Source organism: Candoia aspera, chromosome 3 (genome assembly GCF_035149785.1).
Source record: "Candoia aspera isolate rCanAsp1 chromosome 3, rCanAsp1.hap2, whole genome shotgun sequence".
NCBI classification, from domain to species: Eukaryota; Metazoa; Chordata; class Lepidosauria; order Squamata; family Boidae; genus Candoia; species Candoia aspera.
Genome location: NC_086155.1, coordinates 113,243,684 through 113,268,113, shown reverse-complemented (window position 1 = coordinate 113,268,113; position 24,430 = coordinate 113,243,684). Strand labels below are relative to the sequence as shown.

Genomic DNA, 24,430 nt, shown 5'->3' with positions numbered 1-24,430 from the left:
GCAATTCAACTTACTGTCTAGTGACCGAAGCCAAAAACAGCTCTTTCTCCAAGTCTACAGCATGAAACCACCCTCTTCTTTGTGGTTGCTATCCATGAGATGCAGTCCCTTCCTGGTCCACTCCCAAGCCAACGATGAATATGTTAGAACAGGAATACTACAAGTTAATCCTGAATAAGAAACAGTAAACCAAGAAACAATAAACTATGAGCAGATAACAAAGCTAGTCCAATGGGATTTTCTCAATAGGAAACCTTGACTGGGCTGTGTTGATCATTAGTTAAAGGACAAATTAGAGAACAGGGAACTGTCACATGTTGAAAAACATAGTAGACTGCTTGCTTGTGAGGGAAAAAAATGAAGCTTTAATTGTGGGTTTTAGTGACTAAATGGTTTGCACTGATAGAAATAATATAATATGGTTTAATTACTGGTAAGAGATTATATTTTAAGTTGTATTTGTATCTGTATTGGAGAAGTTGAAAACCATCTTTTGTTTCTTCACTTTTATAGTTTTTTTTCTTTAGCTCTATCTTCTTGCTTTCCTATATTTCCTATATTGTATTTTAACTATATATTTTGAAATTGAATAAAGTTCTTAAAAAAACATAATAGGAGGGGGAAAAAACTACAGCAAAATTTACTGGGTGTATAATGAAAGGAATTGCAACAGAACCAACTTTAAGTAGTTTGATTGCAGCAACTGTCCTGGCCCACACCTTAGGCTCTTTTGCCTAAATGTAAGAGAGACATGGTAAACTTCCTAATGAACCAGCTGTACTATTTCCTAATCCTGTGGTAAGAGATGCAAAAACCTAACACTTTTCACTATCACAGGAAAAAAAAAATCACGATTGGACCCAGGAAAACAGAGTAGAGCTATTCATTAGGTGTCATTTGTCCTTTATTAGGCTGTTACCTAAACGAGAAATAAGCCCACCATTTACTGGAAAGGTTAATACAAGTCTTTTAAATTTCTTTGACAGTAAGCAGACAGCCATGCATTCCAAGAAGCTCAGAGTCTGCATCATGCCTATGAAACCTTGATCCCAAACCTCGTACAGCTCAGATTTCTTTACCAGTTTTCCTTTTCTGAAGGATTCTCAGTCTATGAGGTCATCCCAGTAGAGGCCTGCTCAGAACACTCTGTATCACGATATTAAACCAGTAAAAGCATGTAAAAATGACAAAATATGCTATCCAGTATGCATTTAGAGCCAATGTGGTCCATTTGCCAGATTTTTACTTGCTGGGTTTCAAGATCAATAATCACTGTTATATAAAGAAAGCTTGTGCTGTTTTTTCATTTCTTGGAATATCTCTTGCCAAACTACATCAGTCCAATCCTTCTAGCCCAATTCACATCTTATGAACCTAGCCCAATTCACATCATGGCCCCATTCCATGATAATGAATTTTATATCCCAAACTGATGACATTCCTTGATCTGCGGTCTGTATAATCTCCAAAATACAGTAGATTCGTTTGATTAAATAAAAAGAAAACAAAAATCTATTCAACATACTGTATAAATACATATAAAATATATTCATCCAAATCCATTTCATAACTTCTGCACATGTTCACTCTCCTTATGGATGAGGGGATGAATCTGTCATCCACCTAGCTAAACTGACTCCTTATCATTTCCCTTGCCCACAGAGTTTTGAAAGAGGCCACTAGACATGCACAGCTGCATGCAGATAAGAGTCCTATTGACCTGTGTATAACTGTTTATTTTCTCAGTTTTACTCTGTAAAACAGAAGACACCACTCAATTCACATAAAGGCTCCCTCAGCTTGAGCCTGACTTCTACTTAACTACGTGGACGTGTCCATGTTGTTTCCTTGACAACAATACAGAGGTGTTTTACTACTTCTTCTGGGAATTTTTTTCAACTAGAGCCCTAGAATTTCCTGGTGATCTCCAACTGGGGTTCTAGCCAAGTCCACCCATGCTTAGCTTTTTCAAATCCAGTCAAGATTGACTAGATGTTAATATATTAGATTTTAACTGAGAAGAAAATAAAAATACAGTTTTCTCTGCTTTATTTGTGAAATCTTTTTATTATGCTGCTATGAATAGTTGGCTTGGGAAAAGAACACAGATCCAGGATATTACAATGATTATATGTGGAAGCCTGAGGCTCAAACTAATAGGGTTTGCATTGGCTGTTGCACCATGATTCTGTAAACAACCTTATTTGAAAAACTCATGGTGAGATCATGTGGCACTAAGACTTCTAATCTTCTAGGAGTGATAGAAACCTTAATAAGGAGATTACTAATTAATTTTCTCCTAAATTGTAACACAGTGTAAATTTAACACCAGTTGCCCATGTTTTCTCCCAAGTGTCCATCTCTATGTTATATCTAAAATTAGTAATCCATTTTGTCATACAGTCTTTAACCTGTTCTTCTGTTTCAAATCTTAACAAGTTTGTACATTTTTGCTGTTACATTAATCATTTGTACATAACTCAATTTCAAATTCTGTTTTGTATTTTTCAATTCCAATTGTCTTTTTATTCATACTAAACCTTTCTGGCTTCTTCAGCCTAGTCTCACACTGTGCATATGAAAATCACTGAAAACTATGTCCTTCTGCAGTCAATTTTTCTCATCTTGATTTCATCCTGTATTAATAAGTCTTGATATGTTAACCATAAGCCAGACTGCTCACTTGAGGGAATGATATTAAAGGCAAAACTGAAATACTTTGGCCACATAATGAGAAGACAGGACACCCTGGAGAAGATGCTGATGCTAGGGAGAGTGGAAGGCAAAAGGAAGAGGGGCCGACCAAGGGCAAGATGGATGGATGATATTCTAGAGGTGACGGACTCGTCCCTGGGGGAGCTGGGGATGTTGACGACCGACAGGAAGCTCTGGCGTGGGCTGGTCCATGAAGTCACGAAGAGTCGGAAGCGACTAAACGAATAAACAACAACAAGCTGTTCCTCTTCTATACATTTCTTGCAATGGTTTCTTTATATCCATCCATTATCTATATTTCCCAAGTTTTCCTGGAGGAATCACACCCCATTTTTAGAGATGCAGTTATAAAGCTGTTAATACTATGATCTCAGAAGCTGTGGATTTGCCTTCACTGAGGGCCTTGGAGGAATGATAGAAAAGCATATTGTTTTCTTTCCTGTCTGGGCTCACAACTCAACTGGCAGAGCAGTGAAAAAGCTGATGATATTTGTGAAGAAATAAGCCCTTTAAAAAATAGGTATGGCCCACCAAGACATGATAATATGGAGAAAAACATAGATTCATGAGCTGTCTACTACGTTATTAAACAAGGAGCTAACATTATGGTTTTCCAATCATATGCAAAGAATATGGGTCAATACAAAGGGTTGCAGACACCTTCAGTCTTTTGCAAGAACTTAGATGGGGCCAGAAAAGTGGAATCCTAATTGAAGATTCTGATGCCCCTATTTACTTTAGTGCAATTTAACATGTACAATTCAATCACCCTATTTTAAACGGCCCTCCTCCTTGGTATCATCTACCTAGAGTATACAACCTTTGAAATGCAAATTGTATTGATTCTAAAGATAGAGTGTAATACTGACACACTAATATTTTGTTTCTATCTAATAAAAGCCAAACAAGGAGGGACAGTAATTATATGGGAGATGCCACAGCTAGTGAGGAGTGAGGACTAAATGCAAAGCCTCATATCCCAGATATATTTGTGTTAGATGTTCCAGTAGATAGCATGTAATAGAACTAGAGCCTTATGAAGACATATTATTAACCTAAATTGTTTATACACTTTATCTAAAAGGTTCCCAGAATACTTACAGAAGTATAAAAACAAGAGACAACATAGAAGGAACAGGGGAAAGGGAAGGAAGAAAAACAATGAAACTTAGAAACCATGTTTCATGGTTTCCTTTCAAGGGCCAACTCTGATGAAATGGGCTAGCTGAGCTGTCCTCAGAGATTATCTTAAAACAATAAAATCATAAATCTGAAAGACACCATGTAGGCCAGTGAGTCCAGCTATCTGCTTTATTAAATCTGACAACAGAAAAGGCAATATCCAAAACCAACAGGAAAACATTTCAACTACTCAGGCACTGTTTCTGTCTCCATGGCAATATGGTTTGAGACCAGGAATTACTAAATCAATTTAATTGCAAATCAGGAAGGTTGGAATTCATTGGAATATTTAACACTATTTCCCAGGTTACTTAAAGACCAAGGTTTCTTCACACTAGGCATAATTAACTAGCCACTGAATACAACAAGGGCTATGCCGCATCAAACCGTTGCTTTATGTTTGATCATTACCAAGATATTCAATCTGTCACTTGGGGGGGGGTATTACTTATTTTCTCTTCAATCCCCTGCCTATTACGATAGAGTCTGGTGTGTGTGTGTGTGTGTGTGTGTTATCCGTTCAATTGTGTCTGATTCTCAGAGACTGCCTGGGCAAGTCCCTGCAGTTTTCTTGGCAAGGTTTTGCCATTGCCTCCTTCCTAGGGCTGAGAGACAGTGACTGGCCCAAGGTTACCCAGCTGGCCAGTTTGGTGTAGTGCTCAATGCAGCAGGCGAGAAACCGCAAGACCAGGAGTTCTAGTCCTGCCTTAGGTATGAAGCCAGCTGGCTGACCTTGGGCCGGTCACTCTCTCTCAGCCCTAGGAAGCAGGCCATGGCAAACCACTTCTGAAAAACCTTGCCAAGAAAACTGCAGTTGCCAGGAGTCAACACTGTGTGCGCTTTTTGAGTCATCACACAAAAAAGATATTTTGCACAACTACCTCATTCTCCCTGTGTATTACTTCCGTTCCTTTGAAAGAAGTTAAATATTTCAATTACAGTCTTCCAATTATGAGAATAATCCAACTAGGCTTTATCATATTTGGCTTCTGGTATTAATAATATAAATGCATGCTTATTTCCCACACTCTGAGCTCTACTATATAGTTTTTAAAAATCCATGTACTTGTGGATTACCTCTAGGTTTTTGTCTCCAAACACAAGAGATATCTCCTTAAAACTTTTCTGAGAAACCATGCTTTGGCCACACATTCTTCCCAGTTCTTTGATATAAGCAGTCTATTACCTACAAAACTCAGACCAGAGCCTCAGAAACCAAGTATCCACATCAAGGTGATTTTCACTGACTTTTTGTTTTATTTTTAATCCCGCCTTTATTATTTTTATAAATAACTCAAGGCGGCAAACATAGCTAATACTCTTTCCTACTCCTGTTTTTCCCACAACAACAACCCTGTGAAGTAAGTTGGGCTGAGAAAGAGTGACTGGCCCAAGGTCACCCAGCGGCTTTCATGCCTAAAGCGGGACTAGAACTTACACCCTCCTGGTTTCAGCCCAGCACCTTAACCACTAGACCAAACTGGCTCCCTTTTATTTAAATGACATTTAAGCTGCTTATTTGAAGCACTTCATTTCATCTCAAGGTTTAAGGATTTTACCTAAATGGAGAAATAAATTGTCTGGATTCCAGCTTTACTCGTTTAAGGGGGAAATACAGATTTAGTATACCAATTATCAAAGGAAGGCTTATCTATTTAGTAAACCTGCTGTCCAGGCCTGTTCTATGATACCATCAAGCCTCTAATTAAAAATAAATATCAGACCCAAATGCCTGCAGTTCCAGGATTCCAAGAACATATAGTTCGAAGAATAGTTGTGCAGTATAAAATTCAAGTACCCCAAAAACTGCCTTAAGAAAACTGATGATATATGTGAAAGTTAAAGTCAGTGGCATCATCTACATCTATTCAACTACATCTATTCCTCCCTATCCCTACAGCAAAAACTTGCTGCAACTCACCATTCACTAAAAGATGCTCATCAATGTTTTCAACATGAAAGGAAGCCTCTGTTTTGTATGCAGAAAGTTCCAGGTCATCCCTGGCTTCTCCAGGCTCCGCTCTCAAACCCCAGAGAGTGATTTCCAATCAGGGTAAACAATATTTTACCTTTTACTGCAGAAGATTTGAAGGTGAAGGATCATGTTGTATCACAAATGCAGCACACGGTGGTGCTATTGCATAACACAGAACAATATCCAACGACCAACCGCTCTTCTGGAGGTCTACGTAAGTAAGTCATTATTATGCACACGGACCTCAAAGGGAAAGGCAACAGAGCTTTATGAAAAGCAGATCTTAAGGAATCTGGGGAGAAAAATACACCCAGTTCAAGATACAGAGGTAGGATAAGACAAAGGTTTTGTGGGAGGATTAACTGTGGACAGTGAATCTGGTGTTTCCATTCTGCATTAAAGTGATCCTGGGACAATGGAAAGAGGTTGCATTAAAAGGCAAGTTTGGGCTTTTTTTCTGTATTTACATATGTGTGTAGAAATGGGAGAGTCTTTGCGTTATTCAGTGCCTGAAGAACAGAAAACCGGGTTTGTAGTAGCTAATGTGCTGAAAGACTTGAAAATAGATGTAAAGGAATTGTCTGCTAGGAAAGCCAAGCTAGTTCCTAAGGGCTCTAAAGAGTATTTCCAGCTGGATCTTCATTCTGGGAACCTAATATTAAAGGATACAATAGACCGAGAGGCTCTGTGTGGTCAGAATGACCCTTGTATTCTATTCTCTGAAATTGTGCTAGAAAACCCATTACTGCTACACGGAATTGAAGTTCAGATAGAAGATGTGAATGATAACATTCCCAAATTCTCTAAAACTGAGTTCCTTTTTGAAATATCTGAGCACATTCCAACAAAGACCCGATTCCCTTTGGAAAGGGCTGAAGATTTAGACAAAGGAAAAAATGATGTTCAGAATTATACGCTTGCTCCTAATGAACATTTTAAGCTAGATGTACGAACTCACGCTGATGGTAGCAAATATGCAGAGCTGGTTTTAGAGAAAGCATTAGACCGTGAGACAATTCCTCAGATTACCCTAATTCTAGAAGCGGTGGATGGAGGGATCCCAAGGAGAACTGGTACAGTGCAAATAATAATTGATATTTTAGATGCAAATGACAATGTTCCCCATTTTGAACAATCTGTGTACAAAGTGCAGCTTGTAGAAAACAGCCCACCAGGTTCATTGGTCACTAAAGTTGCAGCCAGTGACGACGATAAGGGTGCTTATGCTGACATCACGTACACTTTTAGCCAAGTACCAGGAAATGTGCTTAAATCATTCAAATTAAACAATCATACTGGAGAAATTACTCTTGTAGGAAAAATTGATTATGAAGAAAACAGTAATTATGAACTGAACATCAAAGCCTCAGATGGAGGGGGACTTTCTGCTTACTGCAAAGTACTTGTGGACATCAAGGATGAAAACGACAATGCCCCAACAATAACTATATCATCCATCACCAACCCCTTACCAGAAAACTCTTTGCCAGAAACAGTGGTGGCGCTCTTTGGTGTCAGGGATAATGACTCTGGGGACAATGGCAGAACTACTTGTGACATTGATTCAAACCTACCCTTTATGCTAAAACCCACAAAGAACAATTATTACCAGCTTGTGACCCACTGGCCATTGGACAGAGAACAAGTGTCAGAATATAACATTACCATTACAGCCACTGACCAAGGCTCTCCCAGACTTACTTCAATGAGAATTGTTCACATTCAAATTTCAGATGTTAATGACAACCCTCCGGTATTTGAAAGATCTTTCTATGATTTCCACTTACGAGAAAATAACATTCCAGGTCTGCTCATTGGGTCAGTCCATGCAGTTGATCTGGATGCAGAGCAGAACGCCCAAGTGACTTACTTGCTTTTCCTTGGAAAGATCAGGGAAGGGCCTGTATCATCTTACATCTCCATCAACTCTGAAACTGGGAACTTGTATGCTGTTCGATCTATAGATTATGAGGACATACAAGACTTCCAGGTGACGGTGAGGGCTGTAGATAAAGGCTCTCCTCCACTGAGCTCACAAACAATGGTCCGAGTTCTTATCACAGATGAAAATGACAATGCCCCCTTCATCCTCTGCCCACTTCAGAACAGCACTTCTCCATCAAGTGATCTGGTTCCCAGGGCAGCAGAGACGGGCTACCTGGTCACCAAAGTGGTGGCAGTGGACAGAGATTCAGGGCAGAATTCTTGGCTTTCCTATCAGTTGCTGAAGGCCACAGATCCAAGTCTCTTCACTGTGGGGACTCAGAACGGGGAAGTGAAGACCACGAGGCCGGTGACCAACCGCGATAGTTTCAAACACACTCTTGTTGTGGCAGTTAGAGATAATGGCCGTCCTCCTCAGTCTGTCTCTGCCACACTGAGAATTCTTCTAGTGGACGGCTTCTCAGATCCTTACATGAAAATTATGGATAATCCTAAGGGTGAAGTCCCACAGGAGGGAGATGATACCCTGACAATGTATTTGATTATCTGCTTGGTCGTCATCTCATCCATTTTCCTCCTTTCTGTCATGGTGTTTATTGCAACCAAGTTTCAGAAACGACAGAAATTAATAGGAACCTCTGCATCTAATTTCCCTGCGGGACAGAATTTGCAAGAGAACTGTGGAGATCCTAGTTCTGATACATATTGTCAGGCCTACAATTATGAGGTGTGTTTAGCTGGTGGGTCCTTGAATAGTGAGTTCAGATTTCTCAGGCCTCTGTTTCCTGTTTTTTCAATGGATCCTACTTACACCCAAGTGAATCCAAGGAATTCAACAGGTTCTCATGAAACCAAAGCTCATGTCAAGGAAGGTGAACTGATGTCCCAGGTGAGAATAGTATTAAAACTTTTCCAACAGTTTTACAGTTTAAATTTCTAATATTGGATTATTTAAGTATACCCTGTTGCCCACCATATGGAGCAGTTTTTCTATGATTAATTCTAAAAAAGTTCCATCCATGAGTATATTGCATTGTTCTGTATATGTTTCTGAAGTACTCCCTTTGTTTTATTTTGCTTTCTTCTTTGTTTTGTTTTTCTTTTCTCCCTGTTTCTCTCTATTCCTCTTTTGCAATCTTCATTCCTGTCCATCATTTGAGGAAGTCAAAATTGTCTCTGCTATTTAAGATAGAGCAATTTCATTTGAGTCTTAGAAAGGCTGAAATAAGTGCAGCTGAGAGGCTTTGAATAAAGAACCTTTCATTTCAGAAAGAACCCCTTCTGTGTTCTCTTCCTCACTTATGCATTGATGGTCATGATGATATTCCATTTCACATTATTTTCTGGTTAAAGTAGAAAAAAAGATCTCTGGCTGTCAGTATGTTGTGGGATTTGAAATTGGGAAGAAGGGTGTTCCAATTAATTTCTACTCGAAAGTTGGCTCTCAAATCCCCTGCAAAAGTTGTTACCATATTACAATATTTCATTTGAAAAAATAGAGGCATCCTGAAATAAGTGGGCAGTATGGGTACGGCACTCATGACTAATCTGCTATTAAGCGCTGATTGCATGATCATCTTGACACATCTTGTTCAAAAAGCTATGTGAATCCAGTCAGCATATATTGGCCAAAGTCACAAGATTTTTTAGCTAGCAAAATGAAGTTCCAGTGAGTAAACTGGAGTCCCCCATCACTTTACAGAGGGATTTTGTAGGAGCACTTTGCCATAATCTCCAGCTTTAAAAAAATCATCCATCCTGATACTGGTTTTGGGCATGTGGTGGCAAAACAGTCTTTTTTTCATTGATCCTTCTTAGCGCCATCATTCAAATGGTGTCAAAGTCCTGAACACTTTGCACATTCAGGGCTAATATTTTTAGGAAAAAAAACAGGAAACAAATACTCATGCATCAGAATATACACATGGTGATTTCCACATATGATAGAAAATTGCATTGTCACTGGAGTGACATCAGAGGGCAATGGGACTTTGTTTTGTTTATCAACAATCCCCTCCCCCATTATATATTCAGGGTATGTAATGGCATCTCAGATACGCTTTGCTTGTCAGTATAAATCCTTCCATTTACCAAGCTGAAGCTAACAAATCCAGTTGGCTCCTAAGATGTTTATGGTCATGCAGAGGAAAATAAACTCATTAGCCAGGTCTAATACTATTTTAGTCATGTTCATTTATTTTTAAAACTAAAAGTCTAATAATTTCAAAATAAGGAAATCCCTAGAGTTACATATATTGTGGACTTTATTCATGTTTTTCTGTGGCTGAAATTAAGAAAATCTAAATGGGCATAATTAACAAAGATCCTTTCCTCTTATTGTTTTGTACTGATATAGTTTAATCTATTTATTCCTGGGCATCCTCAGGGAAAATTATATTGCAATGTTAGAGTAGATTTGTATCCCTCTCTGAATGTTTTGTTGAACCCTATTATTATTGTATGGGGATGAGGTAAGAGGAATCTCACCAACTTCAAGAAGCATATTTCTTGTGGAATCTTCAAATTTTGAGTAGCTAGAGAGCCTTCAAAATTATGATTTATTGCCTTTAATTTAGAACAGACTCTTTAGAGAATATGCAGTCCTAGTGGCTGATTCCTCAGACAGCCACATGATGGCGGAATAGGCAAACGCATTACTGGGAACCCGGAATTTTGGTATGAGAAGAAAGGTACAAAAAGCTTTGACCGGGTTCTGCAAGGAGAAGACAACTAGATTTTAAGCAACGAAAAGATAGAATCTGTGAGGCAAAGCAGAAGGAAATTATTTCTTTGTCAGAGATAATCACTGGATGAAAGTAAGGAGATTTATATTTGTTCAAGAATTAAGGAGAGTCCTGAAGCATGGAACAATGCATTAGGAGAAAACAAGGTATGTATCTTTTCTTGTTGCTTTGTCTTCCTGGCTCATTATGTATTTCAATCTACTATTCTATGCCTGAAGAAACCAAAAGTGGTTCTAAAGTGGCTAACGTGCTGAAGGACTTGAAATTGGGAATACAGGAATTCTTTGATCGCAGAGCCCATCTCGCTCCTGAAAGCACAAAACAGCATTTCTCCCTTGATATTCATACTGGGGATATATTGATAAATGATAAAATAGACCGAGATGTTCTGTGTAGCCAGACAGACTCTTGCATACTTACCTCTCAAATTGTGCTTGACAACCCACTGGAATCATACAATATTGAAATACAGATAGAAGACATAAATGACAATGCTCCCAAATTCTCTAAAAATGAATTTGAGATAGAAATTCCTGAGAATGTTCCTGCAAGTATGGCATTCCCCTTGGAATCTGCACATGATGAGGACCTGGGAGAAAACAGCATCCAAAACTATACACTCAGCTCCAATGAATATTTTTGGCTGGATGTGCAAAGAAACAAAGACGGAATTAACAATGTGGATCTTGTTCTGAAGAGACCACTAGACAGAGAAAAGATGCCACACCTTAATCTTACTCTAACAGCTGTTGATGGTGGGGTGCCACAAAAAACAGGCACTGTTCAAATTAACATTGATGTTCTAGACATAAATGATAACTCCCCTCAATTTCTTCAATCTGAATATAAGGTAAGAATAAAGGAAAACCTTCCTAAGGGCACTGAGGTGGCTAAAGTAGAAGCTACAGATCTTGATTTTGGTTCAAACGCGCAGATCCTCTACTCATTCCATCGAGTTCCTGAAAGAATAAATGATTTGTTCCTTTTAAATGAAAGGACTGGAGAAATCACCATTTGGGGACAGATTGATTATGAAAAAGAAAGGAGTTATAGCATAAATATCAGAGCAACAGATGGAGGGGGACTTTCAGGGCACTGCAAGGTACTAATAGACATTGAAGACATGAATGACAACCCCCCAGAGGTGTCCATCATATCTCTGACCAGCATCTTAAAGGAGAATTCCCCTTTGGAGAAGGTGGTGGCCCTCTTCAGTGTTAGAGACCAAGACTCTGGAGACAACAGCAAAACAGTCTGCTCCATGGAGATGAACCTCCCTTTTGTGCTGAAAGCCACCACAAACAACTTTTATCAGCTTGTGCTCCAAAGTCCCCTAGACAGGGAGACCCTTGCTGAGTATAACATCACCATCACAGCCATTGACTGGGGCTCTCCTAGGCTCACTTCAACAAGAATGATTAATATTCAGATCTCTGACGTCAATGACAACCCTCCGCTTTTTGGAAAGTCTTTATATGACATGCAGATCCGGGAGAATAATATCCCAGGCTTGCTCATTGGCTCAGTCCATGCTGTGGATCTGGACACAAAGCTGAATGCTAAAGTGACTTACTCACTTTTGCCTGAGAAGGGTGATGTCCTAGTGCCCTCTTCCATCTCGGTCAACTCTGAAACCGGAAACGTGTATGCCCTCCGATCCCTGGACTATGAGCAGATAAGAGACTTCAGAGTTACTGTGAGGGCGACTGATGGTGGTTCTCCTTCCCTGAGCTCAGAGGTGATTGTCCGAATCATTGTCATAGATGAAAACGACAACGCTCCCTTCTTCCTGTATCCCCTCCAGAACAGCACGTCCCCATGCAATGAGCTGGTTCCCAAGTTGGCCGAGGCCGGCTATCTGGTCACCAAGGTGGTTGCAGTGGATGGAGATTCTGGTCAAAACGCTTGGCTTTCCTATGAATTGCTGAAGGCCACGGACCCAGCCCTTTTCAGCATAGGAGCGCAGAATGGGGAAGTGAAAGCCAGGAGAGCCCTGAACGAGCGAGACACAAACAAACAGAGGCTAGTGATACTGGTCAGGGACAACGGTCTTCCTCCCCAGACCAGCACTGCATCGCTTAACGTTCTTCTTGTGGATGGCTTTTCGGACCCCTTCCTGAGGAGGGTGGATGTCAGTGTGCAAGAACCGGAAGGAGATAAAACTTTGACCACGTATTTGGTGATCTGCTTGGCTGCAGTCTCCTTTGTGTTCCTGTTCTGTATTGTTGTGTTCATTGTGGTCAAAGTCCTCAAGAAGGATCCCCAAAGCACCTTCAGTGCTGCGCCTCCTCACTTCCCACCTTCCGGTGCCGATACCCCAGAGAACTGTGCTGATTCACAGAACGGGTCACTTTCCAGGGCTTACCGTTACGATGTTTGTTTGACTGGTGGATCCTTAAGTAGCGAGTTCCGATTTCTCAGGCCTTTCATTCCTGTGTTTTCGGTGGGTGATGTTAACGTCCCAGGGAACTATAAGACTTCTTCTTGCTCCAGAGATATCCCTCAGCAGGGTGCAGATAAGCAGTTAAATGAACAGGTGAGTTAACTTTAAATGTTACTTTCATATTTGTTACATTATGTCATTGAGATTCTTTTCTCTGGGTATCGAAGAATTATTATAAGGCTTGGTTTTGAAAATATGCTTAATTAAAATAAAACAACATTCAGTAATTTGTAGTTTAGAGTTTTGTGAGAATGGAGTCAATTTCTGAGCATATATGAACAGGGGCATCCTATAAACTAAGCTAATTTTTTTTGCTGATGTTACATTTGCTCCAGAGCCCTTATATAAAACAATTATAACTCACCCAACTGTAATCTGTGGTCCTTGTGAACTTTATGAATGTTACTTGCCAATCCCTGCCGCTGTCATGATCTGAATGAAGAAGTACTGTGACGTCCTACTCTAGACAATGGTTATTCTGCTTCTCCAGTTTCTGTTTCCTGTGAATAGATGAGTTCAGCAGACAGAACTTTTCATTTTCTGAACCGTTTCAAAGCACTTCTTTCTGTGAATTTCCTGTCATTACTGTAAGGCTTGGTTTGTACAACCTGCTAAATTAAGGTAACATGCAATAGAATAATTTGGGTCCAGCATAAAACAGGAACCAACCAACATCTCTGTGTTTGGTGTGAATCAGGCTATCATATTAAGCCACATTTGTTTGGGCATAGCCATTTGAGTGAACACAGCATTTATGTCTGGTTTTGCTGGGTTTAGAGTTTAGTGTACTGTATGAACTTAGCCATTGTGTGTGGAGAAAAATGCCCCTTATTCTAAATTGAATATTTGCACTGTGTACCAATATCATCTGTCAGTGTTGACATTATCTTCTTCACTAATTGTTTTCTAATTAACTATGGAGTAAAGCTGCTGAGCTATTCAGGGTACATAATGGCATGTAAGAAAAGGAAGTGAATAGCAAGGCTGATCTGAAACAAGTGTCCCTGTTAATTCCTCAAGGTTCAAGGATTAGGGGCATGGAAGACTGATTTGGAGATAGAGGAGTTCAGCTGCAGTGAAATACTAGTTGCATATTGTTATACAGGAAAATTTGATTTTTTTTTCTATTTAAAAAAAATAAATCTTAGTTAAAATAAGGTAAAAATTAAGCTATGCAGGGAATGAAGCTTCTGCATTTTAAATCAGGCTGGCAATGATACCAAATGTGTGGATGTAGTGGATGTACCAGGGGAAATATATGTATTGCTAATCAAAATCAAATACAACATGAATACATACTTACGTACATAGCCATGCTGAATAGCCCAGTAGCTATTTGGGATGATTTCACCCTTATCAACAAAGTCATTATATCTTAAACAGTACGTGCATTTTTATAATAGAAATATTCTTGTATTACCTATGGTGACTCTGTATAAAGATTTTAAATAAACAGACAAAATATTAACCAAAAAAAAAATTCCCTTCTCACCCATATGGGTGGTATGTGTCTTCCTCAACCTTGGGTCCTCTACCAGAGGCCTGGGAGTTTGAGGGTTCTGCATGGTATCTTAGCTGTTCCTAGCACTGCACTCTTCTGGACAGAGAGCTCTGATGTTGTTCCTGGGATCTGTTGGAGCCACTCTCCCAGCTTGGGGGTCACAGCCCCAGGTGCCCCTACCACCACTGGGACCACTTTGGCCTTCACTTTCCACATCCTCTCTAGTTCTTCCTTCAGGCCCTGGTACTTCTCCAGCTTCTCATGCTCCTTCTTTCTGATGTTGCTGTCACTTGGCACCACTACATCTATCACCACCACTGTCTTCTGGTCCTTGTCTACTACCACGATGTCCAGTTGATTGGCCAGTACCTGCCTGTCTGTCTGGATCTGGAAGTCCCACAGGATCTTAGCCCTGTCATTCTCCACAACCTTCTGTGGAATCTCCCATCTGGACTTGGGAGTGCCTAGCCCATACACTGTGCAGATGTTCCTGTATACAATGGCAGCTACTGGGTTGTGCTATTCAGTGTATGCTGTTCCTGCCTGCATCTTACACACTGCCACTATGTGTTGGACTGTCTCTGAGGCCTCTCTGCACAGTCTGCACCTTGGGTCCTATCTAGTGTGGTAGACCCCTGCTTCTATGGATCTGGTGCTTAATGCCTGTTCTTGTGCTGCTATGATCAGTGCCTCAGTGCTGTCTTTTAGTCCAGCTTTTTCCAGCCACTGGTAGGATTTCCCAAAGTCAGCCACCTCAGCTATCTGTCGATGGTACATCCCATGCAGGGTCTTGTCTAGCCATGGCACTTCCTCTGCTTGATCTTCCTTCCATGCCTGCTGCTGCCTCAAGCATTCTCTCAGCAACTCATCTTTCAGTCCCATCTTACTGATATACTCCTGAATGCTCTGGGGTTCATCCCGGACAGTGGCTTTCATACTCACCAGACCCTGCCCACCCTCTTTTTGGCTGGTGTACAGTCTCTGGGTGTTGGTGTTGGAGTTGGGGTGGAAACATCTATACATTGTTAGGAGCTTTGGGGACTTCACATCGGCAGCTTCCATGTCCTCCTTTGCCCAGCTCACTATACCGGCAGGGTATCTGATGACTGGTAGGGCATACATGTTGATGGCATGGATCTTGTTCTTCCCATGGAGCTGGCTCTTCAGGACCTGTCTTATCCTTTGGTGGTACTTGGTTGTTGCTGTCTTCCTTGCCTCTTCATTGTGGTTCCCATGTGTTTGTGGGATACCAAGGTACTTGTAGCTGGTCTGTATGTCTGCTATGTGGCCTGCTGGTAGTTCCACCCCATCAGTCTTAACTACCTTCCCTCTCTTTACTACCAGCCACACTTCTCCAGTCTGAATGACATCCCAATGTCCTCACTGTAGATTGGTTGTTAGGTAGATCAGTGAGTTGATGTCTCTTTCACTCTTAGCATACAGCTTGATGTCATCCATGTAGAGGAGGTGGCTAATGGTAGTTCCACTCTTGAATTTGTATCCATATCCAGTTCTTGTGATAATCTGGCTGATAATCTCAAGCCCATGCAGAACAGCAGTGGGGACAGTGCATCACCTTGGTATATGCCGCACTTGATGGCCACTTGTGCAAGCTGCCTTGAGTTGACTTCCAGTGCTATCTTCCACAGTCCCACTGAGTTCTTGAGGAAGGTCCTGAGTGTCCTGTTGACTTTGTATAGTGCCAGGCATTCACAGATCCATGTATGTGGCATTGAGTCATAGGCTTTCTTGTAGTCAATCCAGGCTGTGTTCAGATTGGTCTGTCTAGACCTTGAGTCTCAGGCAACTGCTCTATCTATGAGCAACGGGTGTTTTGAGCCTCTGGTGTTGTTCCCAATGCCTTTCTGAGCTGTGCTCATATACTGACCTATATGGTCCTGCAGCTTGGGAGCTATGATGCCTGATAGGACTTTCCATGTTGTGGGGAGGCAGGTTATTGGCCAGTAGTTGGATGGTGTTGTTCCCTTGTGGGGGTCTTTCATGGTTAGCACTGTCCTACCTTGTGTTAGCCAGTCTGGGTGGGAGCCTGCTGCTAGCAGCTGATTCATCTGTGTTGCTAGACGTTCATGCACTGCTGTCAGTTTCTTTAGCCAGTAGGTGTGGATCATGTCCGGGCCAGGTGCTGTCCAGCTCTTCATTTTCTTGACCTGCTGTTGGATGTCTGCTACTGTGATGGTGACTGGTTCCTGTTCTGGAAGGTTGGTGTGGTCTGCTCTTAGATCCTGCAGCCACTTTGCACTGGTGTTATGTGTCTTCTCTTTCTCCTATATGTTCTTCCAGTACCGTTCAGTTTCTGCTGCTGGTGGCTCTGCTGTTACTGTGTTGTTGCACTGCAGTTGGGAGTACACCTTGGATGGTTCTTTGGAGAACAGGGCATTTATCTTCTTGGCCTCTGCTCCTCTAGTGTATCTCCTTAGCCTGGTAGCCAGTGCTGTGAGCCTTTGTTTAGCAGTCTCTAGGGCTTCAGATGGAGTCAGGCCTTGTATTTTTTCAGTAGTTGAGTTTTATCCTTCATCTCCACACCCTTGTGTATTTCCACCAGCTGGCTAGCTTCTCTCCAAGTTGCCTTGACCTTAGCCTCCAACCTCATTTTCCGGGGGTGGGGGTATGTACTGCTGTTCTTCTTGATTGTGTAGGCAAGCATCTCCAGGATTATTGCGGCTGTAGCATATACCAGTTCATTGGTTTGAGTTATGGTGGTAGTAGAGATCGTCATGAGGGCTCTGTTGGCATCTTCTAGCATACTATCTGATGGTACTTCTCCACTGAGCCTTGGTAATCGGTCTTGAGAGTTGACTGTAGCTAGTTTATCCATGATCTTTTGCCTCATATCAGCTGCTCTGTTCTGTAATGGAGTGGGTGGCAGTGCTGTTCCAGCTTCAGGTGTTGGCTGCACCTCCAGTTGTCCTTCTGGGTCTTCTTGAGTCTGGGATATAATGTGTAGTTGGTCTATCTCAAGTTGTGAGAGCAGCTTCCTCTTCACTATGTTGAAGCATTGGGTAACTAGCTGTTTCTCAGTTAGTGTGGATGCAGGTCTTCTGCCCATCCATAGTTCCCTCATGTGTTTCATATATCCCCTGTCATTAGGTCTGCTGTTATAGTAGCATTCCATCAATTCCAGGTTCTCTTGTCTTGTCCATGTGCGGTTTGTTCCAGTAGCCCACTTATCATCAGATTGTCCTGGTCCCCCAACATGTGACACGGACCTTGTTAATTCGGGTGATGTCCAAGCCGGCATGACTCTCTTAGTTCGTGTCACTCTCATATTTGAGGTAGGCAGGTGAAGTATTAGGGTGTCTTTGCCCAAGGACTCCTACTGGTACAACCAGGATTTGAACCCTGGTCTCCCGCTCTAAAAGAAGTTATGGCCTTGAAGAAAATTCTTGTCTTGCTAAATATAGTCACCTTCCTTGGCCGGAAGAATCCAGAACAGTGTTGGCTGTCTTGACTTGATATTAATAAGGAAGGCTTAGAATAGAATACCACACCATATTGAATAGAGTAGAATACCACACCAAATGTTTAGTTTTTTTAAATATATATATTAAAAAAAACTAAACATTTTGTCATGAGTAAGGATGGCGAGCAGGGGGCTCCCATCCAGACTGTTAAGCACATGCGTAGCACTGAGGAATTGGGCAGCCATTCAAAGAGACACAGATCGGGACCGCCTTAACCTTTGGGGTTTATATGTCTGGGTTTTTCCCACGCTTCTTCAGTTTGTTAGGATTCCTGTTATGTACAAGCAATAAAACATTAGAGACCAGTTCCTTGTCTCAGCGTGTTTCCTGGCTGTTAGGACACATTTAATGTCTTTGGAATACCACACCATATTCTAAGCCTTCATTATTAATATCAAGTCAACACTGTTCTGGATTCTTCTGGCCAAGGAAGGTGACAATTTTTAGCAAGACAAGAATTTTCTTCAAGGCCATAACTTCTTTTAGCTTCTATTACATATATTAATACATCTCTATCAATTATTCAATAGGTGATGGCCCTTGTTTCTCTATACACCCTTACATTCTCTGAAATGAATGCAAGGAAACAGGAAAAGTTGAGGAGATTATATCCCTGTGACATCCCCCAGCATTGCAGTTGAAATCTGTGTTGTTTATTCGTTTAGTCGCTTCCGACTCTTTGTGACTTCATGGACCAGCCCACGCCAGAGCTTCCTGGCGGTCATCAACTCCCCCAGCTCCCCCAGGGACGGGTCCGTCACCTCTAGAATATCATCCATCCACCTTGCCCTTGGTCGGCCCCTTTTCCTTTTGCCCTCCACTCAGCACCTTCTCCAGGGTAGTTGAAATCTAGGCAGACTTTATCTGCAAAAACAATGCAAACTGATCTCAGCAAGCTGCAACTGTTCTGGCATCCTTGTACTCTAGCTATCTTCCTCTATGATCCATTGCTCTCAGTTCCCTACAGAATATTTGATTCTTAAAGAGAAAAGAGGTCAGCTAGGAGCAACAATGCCAACCTCCTGGGCCATTTCTCTGTTCTACAGATCAGACAGCATAAAAGGGCAAAAATGATATTTAGATGGTCAGGGAATGCCTAAACTGTTTAAAAGAGTTTCAGTCTCCAGGGCCACAAGAATTACACCTGAGGATACAGAGGAAACATATTCATTGTCTGGCTAGTTTTTTACTTTAGAAATCTTGGAGAACTGGTAAAATGCTAGATCACTGGAGCAGGTCAAATACTGTCCTTTTGTAGAAAAAGGGTGAGAAAGCATATCTCAGGAAACCCTAGACCAGTCAGTCTGATAGTGATACCTTAGAAATTCTACAGCAAACCATAAATTATCAATCCTTGAGTATCTTGCCAAAAAAAGGGCATGCCAGACTAATTTTATCTCATTATTTCATCTGGTAGCTTCTTCAGTATATTATGGAAATGCAGTAAATATATTTGTAAATGTTTTAGAAAGGTGAGTTGGATGGGATGACAATTACAAGGACATAAAGATGTCTCCAGAACCATACTCGAAGTATGTTACTCAGAAATACCTCCCTAAACAGGGACTAGTTCATCTATAGCACCTTAGACAACATAATGCACAGTACGTGTACTTCTAGTTTCTTTCAGGAGATGAAGGTTTTGTTTATGCAGGTGTACAGAGAATGGTGGATCATATAGTTGATGCATGCATTAAAAGCTTTTTTTGGACCACAATAGGAAACAATATTTGGGTCCCTTTGTATAAAATATCCTTTGGTGTCACAAGCGATGGAAAGATCCCACTGCATGAAAAGGAATCCCAACACATGATTTGAGGTCATCGATCAATCATTGATTGGTCTGTAGTTTCCTGGATCCATTTTTTCCCCCTTTTTAAAAATTGGAGCCACACCAGCTCTTTTCCAGTCCTCTGACAGTTCTCCTGTGCTCCAGGAGCTCTCAAAAATTTCATTCAGTGGTTCCGAGATCACATCCACCAGCTCCTTCAGTACCCTGGGATGTAAATCATCCAGTCCAGCAGACTTGAACTTGTTCAAAGCAGCTAGGTGTTCTTTTACCAATTCCTTATTTATTTTGACCTGCATTTTTCTTCTATCTCCCATGGTGCCGCTTTTGACAGGTGGGACTATTTTTTCCTTTTGTGTAAAGACAGGTGCAAAAAGGGAATTAAGCTGTTCTGCTTTCTCCCTGCTGCCCGTCACCTTCTTGCCATCTTCTCCCACTAGTGGACCAACAATTCCCTTGACTTTCCTCTTGCTCCTTACATATCAAAAAAACTTTTTTTGTTGTTGTTTTTAGCATTTATTTATTTATTTTTCAAATTTATGTCACCACCCATCTCCCCCAAAAAGGGGGACTCTGGGTGGTTTGTTGCAAGTCTCAGCTCATTCTGAGCTTTAGCCTTCCTGACTCCATCACTGCACATTTGGGCTATTTGCCGGTATTATGCTCTAGTTATAAGCCCCTCTTTCCATTTTTTATACTTGTCCTTTTTGTCCCTCAGTTTTTCAGAGAGTTCTCTGTGCAACCATGCTGGTCTCGATAGGTGTCTCTTGTTTTTCTTTCTCTGTGTCCTAACAGTCAGAAATCACGCTGAGACGAGGAATAGGTCTCTAGTGTTTATTACTGCTACATAAGACAGAATCCTAACAAACTGAAGAAGCGTGGGAAAAACCCAGACAGATAAACCCCAAAAGTTAAGGCGGGTCTGATCTGTGTCTCTTTGAATGGCTGCTTAACTCCTCAGTACTACACATGCGTTTTCCCCCCTGGATAGAGGCCCCTTCTTGCTCACCATCAGTACTCATGACACTCTGTGGTATTGTTTTTGTTTGGGCCTTTATTATCTCGTTTTTTTAGAATTTTCCAAACATCCTGAACTGATTTCCCCTCTAGGATTTCTATCCATGGAATCCTTCCTATTCTTCCTCTTAGTTTGCTGAAGTCAGCTCTCTTAAAATCTAGAACATTAATCTGACTTGGTTCAGTTACCCTTGCCTGCATTACGTTGAATCCTAGTATGACATGGTCACTCTCTCCCAGAGTTCCTACAACTTCTACTCCCTCAACCATTTCATCCCTATTAGTAGGCATTAAGTCCAGAACAGCTGACCCTCTAGTTCCCCCTTTCACCTTGACAGCCAGGCACATCAGGAATCTCTTCGATCTCCCACTTCCTGCAGTGTTTGTTTCCCAGTTGATGTCAGGGTAGTTAAAGTCCCCCATTATTACAGTGGTGTGTTTCCTGGACACCTCAGCTAACTGATTTGCAAAAAGTTCATCTATTTCCTCTGCTTGGTCGGGTGGCCTGTAGTACACCCCTATGGCAGTGTCATTTCTTTTTCCCCTAATATTAAACCAAATGCTTTCAAGAAGGCTTTCACCATTGGTATCATGTATTTCTGTATGGGATATCATGTATCCTGTACAGAAATACATGATTTATCATATCATTCCTTGACCATGTTTCTATGAATCACAAATTTCAGTCACACCCTCCAAGCTGCTCTTCAGGATTGCCTGGTGGAACATACACTCTTACAAAGTTCATTCAGAGATGTGAATATTTCTAATATACATTTGCAACTCATACTTTTGTACTGCTTCTGTTCCTTTTGTATGCTTCAGTTACCATATTTTAATCACAGGACACATCCCAGCAGGTCTTAGTTATTTGCATTCTTGTATTATTAATTCACATTCATCTTATTTGTCTCTTACATACTGAGTATTCATGTAGAGGCAATGAATACCAAATGTTTACAAGATCATGAAAACCTGTCTCCACCATATGTTCTCACAAAGCTTTTTCTGTAGCGATACTGTTTCTTTGTCTTATTTTTTCCCATTGGAATTGTTTACAATTGTGTTTTGAGAAAACCCTTCTTCAGAAACTCCCACCCAGTTTGAGTTCCTTTTTCTATTAGCTTCTTCTGCTATAATATTCTTATCACTGCCCTGAATTTATTAACATCTTTTTTAAAGTCCAAGATCCATGTTTGACTATGCTCAGCTTTACTTTCCCTTAAAATCAAGAACTCCAGCAATACATGGTCATTTTCCCCAAACGTACCTGCTACTCCTGTTACTTTACAATCCTATTGGTTAATACTAAGTCAAGGACAGGTAATAAATGTGATGAGCCAATGTTCTTCCTGAACATTACTGGTGTTTAAATAGTGCAGTTTATGGTCCTTGTGATCAAGGTTCCAATGCTTTGGCCACATACATTTGAGATACAATCGATTTTATGCCAGCAATGCTATGGATAACCAGTCCATTGGCCCAGAAGCCAATCTCTGATACTATTGACACTGTCAGTCACTGCTCCCCTTTATGGTCTCCTTTGATGGATTGGAAGGATGGATGAAAAGATCACCTAAGCTCTCACAATATTAAGCTTCTTTTTTAGATCTTCAAAATCCAAAGTCCATGGAGATAAGATTGGAGCCACTCTTATCACTATCTTAGTCCCCACATGAATTAGAGGAAGGAATAATTTTTTTAGTATGATTTTTTAAAAAAACTTTTTAAAGAAGAAGTTAAAAACTAATCCAAACTAATATAAACTAAGGAAGAAAAAAGAAAAAGGAAGGAAAAAAAGATACAAAGGGGTGACTTCTGATATTCTTCACAGCAGTTATATGTACAATTATATTTTAACCTCTCTCTAAAGTTATATCATGATACTCTTCTTTCTATAATCTATCCTGTCTAATCATCAAAGCCATAAATCACAAGTTCATTTTTTTCATTTTTATGCAAAAAGTCCATAAGAGTTTTCCAGTCACCAATAAATGTAGAAAATTAGAGGAAAGAATAATTGTCAGTGGATGTAAAAAGTTTTGAAATCTGTTTTGTCTTATCCCTAATCCATGCTCTTGGTAGACAGCACCCTTCATAAAGTCAGTGGGCCCAGTCAATATACAGTTGTTTTGATTCCTCTTGGTAGTGGCTTCCAGACTCTTCTCTTTTTCTCTTTTCTCTTTTCACAGGCTGCAGTTGTATCCTCCCTGCATTTCAGCGATTTGTCCTCTTGCATCCTGTTCCAAATGCCTTCTACTTCAGTTTAAAGTTGAGAGTTTGCTTATTTTCTGCTAGGATCTCAAAGCTCTTTCTCAGTCCCAGAAGTTTCTGTTTCCAGTTGGCTTATTCCTTTTTTGTTCCTCCTCCTTATGGGGAGTTGTTTCCTTAGTCAGCTCCTATTGTTGCACCTCCTCTGCTTTATGTGATAAAGCTTCTTCCTCTCTTATGGGCTGAAGCAAGGCCACTCACTGGTCCAATCCTCATTTTTTTTTCTTTATTTGTTTTCACAGGGGAACAGAAACATGCCACAAACATTGCAGAGGCATGTCCATTCATCCTCACTTTGTTTCTTAAGGGCCTACTAAAAAAAAAAGTGTTCATTTCTTGACTATACCTGTTGAATTCCATGGCCAAATTCCTATTAGCTTTCACTGTGTGTGCTTGTTCCTTAGAAGCTGGTGCGTTACATTCTTTCCACAATTTCTTCAGCAGGCTGTGCTTGTTCAGCAGGAAGCAGTCAGTCAATCATCTCAGGTGGGCACTCAGCAGTGCCAGTTGCTGTTTTGATATCATATGGCCCAGATAAGTCTATATAGATTACTGAGACAACTTGGTAATACTAATAGGAAAAAAAAACTTGTCTATATATTGTAATAAGAATATACAGTATCTGCTACAATAATAATAGTATCTGCTACATTTAAACAAATCCATTGCTGTATATTAGATGAAAGTGGATCAGAATAAGTTCCTTCCTACTAAAGCCTCCTCAAATGACAGAAAATATTTTGCTAACCAAACAGATGCTTTTGTAATTCTGCTTGAAGACCAGGTGGCAGCTGTAGCCAAGAGGACCTTTCCACGGGTTCATCTAGTGCACACTGTTCCTAGGTTGGCCCTTCAGATGGTCACACAAGCCCCAGTTCCCTCACAATTGGGTTGCTGTAGTGTGCTATACGTGGGGCTGCCCTTGAAGACACCCAGAAGCTATGGCCATCCAGAATGCAATGGAGCAGGATTGATGGGTGGGTCATGTTATGCTCGTGTGTCTCCGCAGGTCTGCAAGCTGCACTAGTTACCAGTTGGCTTCTGGGTGCAATTTAGGTCTCTGGTTATTATCTATAAAGCCTTTCATGGTATAGGGCCTGTCTGTCTTAGGGACCACTTGTCTCTAATTACTATCTGTCTGGTGAGATCAGGCAGAGTGGGTACACTCTGGATCCCATCGCTTAGACAGGGCCGTGATTTAACCAATGAAAGATCAGTGCTGGCAATTATTGACATACATGCTGACTGGAGAAGGAGGTGCCCAGTTAATTTGTAATTTAAATTTTCCATGGCAGGAAGTAAATTTCAGGCTTTCAAGGTATCTACCCCAAAACAAAAATAAAACAGGAGTTTGTAATATTCCCAAC

The 24,430-nt window shown here is 40.9% G+C and overlaps 1 protein-coding gene across 1 annotated transcript in view; it reads left to right on the top strand.

The window, feature by feature from the left end:
- LOC134494666 (protocadherin Fat 4-like) overlaps nt 1-23,062 on the top strand; it is a 29,967-nt gene extending 6,905 nt beyond the window's left edge. Inside the window, exons 2-4 of the mRNA XM_063299913.1 lie at nt 6,813-8,350; nt 10,678-13,096; nt 22,985-23,062. Coding sequence (XP_063155983.1) covers nt 6,813-8,350; nt 10,678-13,096; nt 22,985-23,062 — 4,035 coding nt within the window. The remainder of the gene's footprint in view (nt 1-6,812; nt 8,351-10,677; nt 13,097-22,984) is intronic.
- The last annotated feature ends 1,368 nt before the right edge of the window (nt 23,063-24,430 follow it).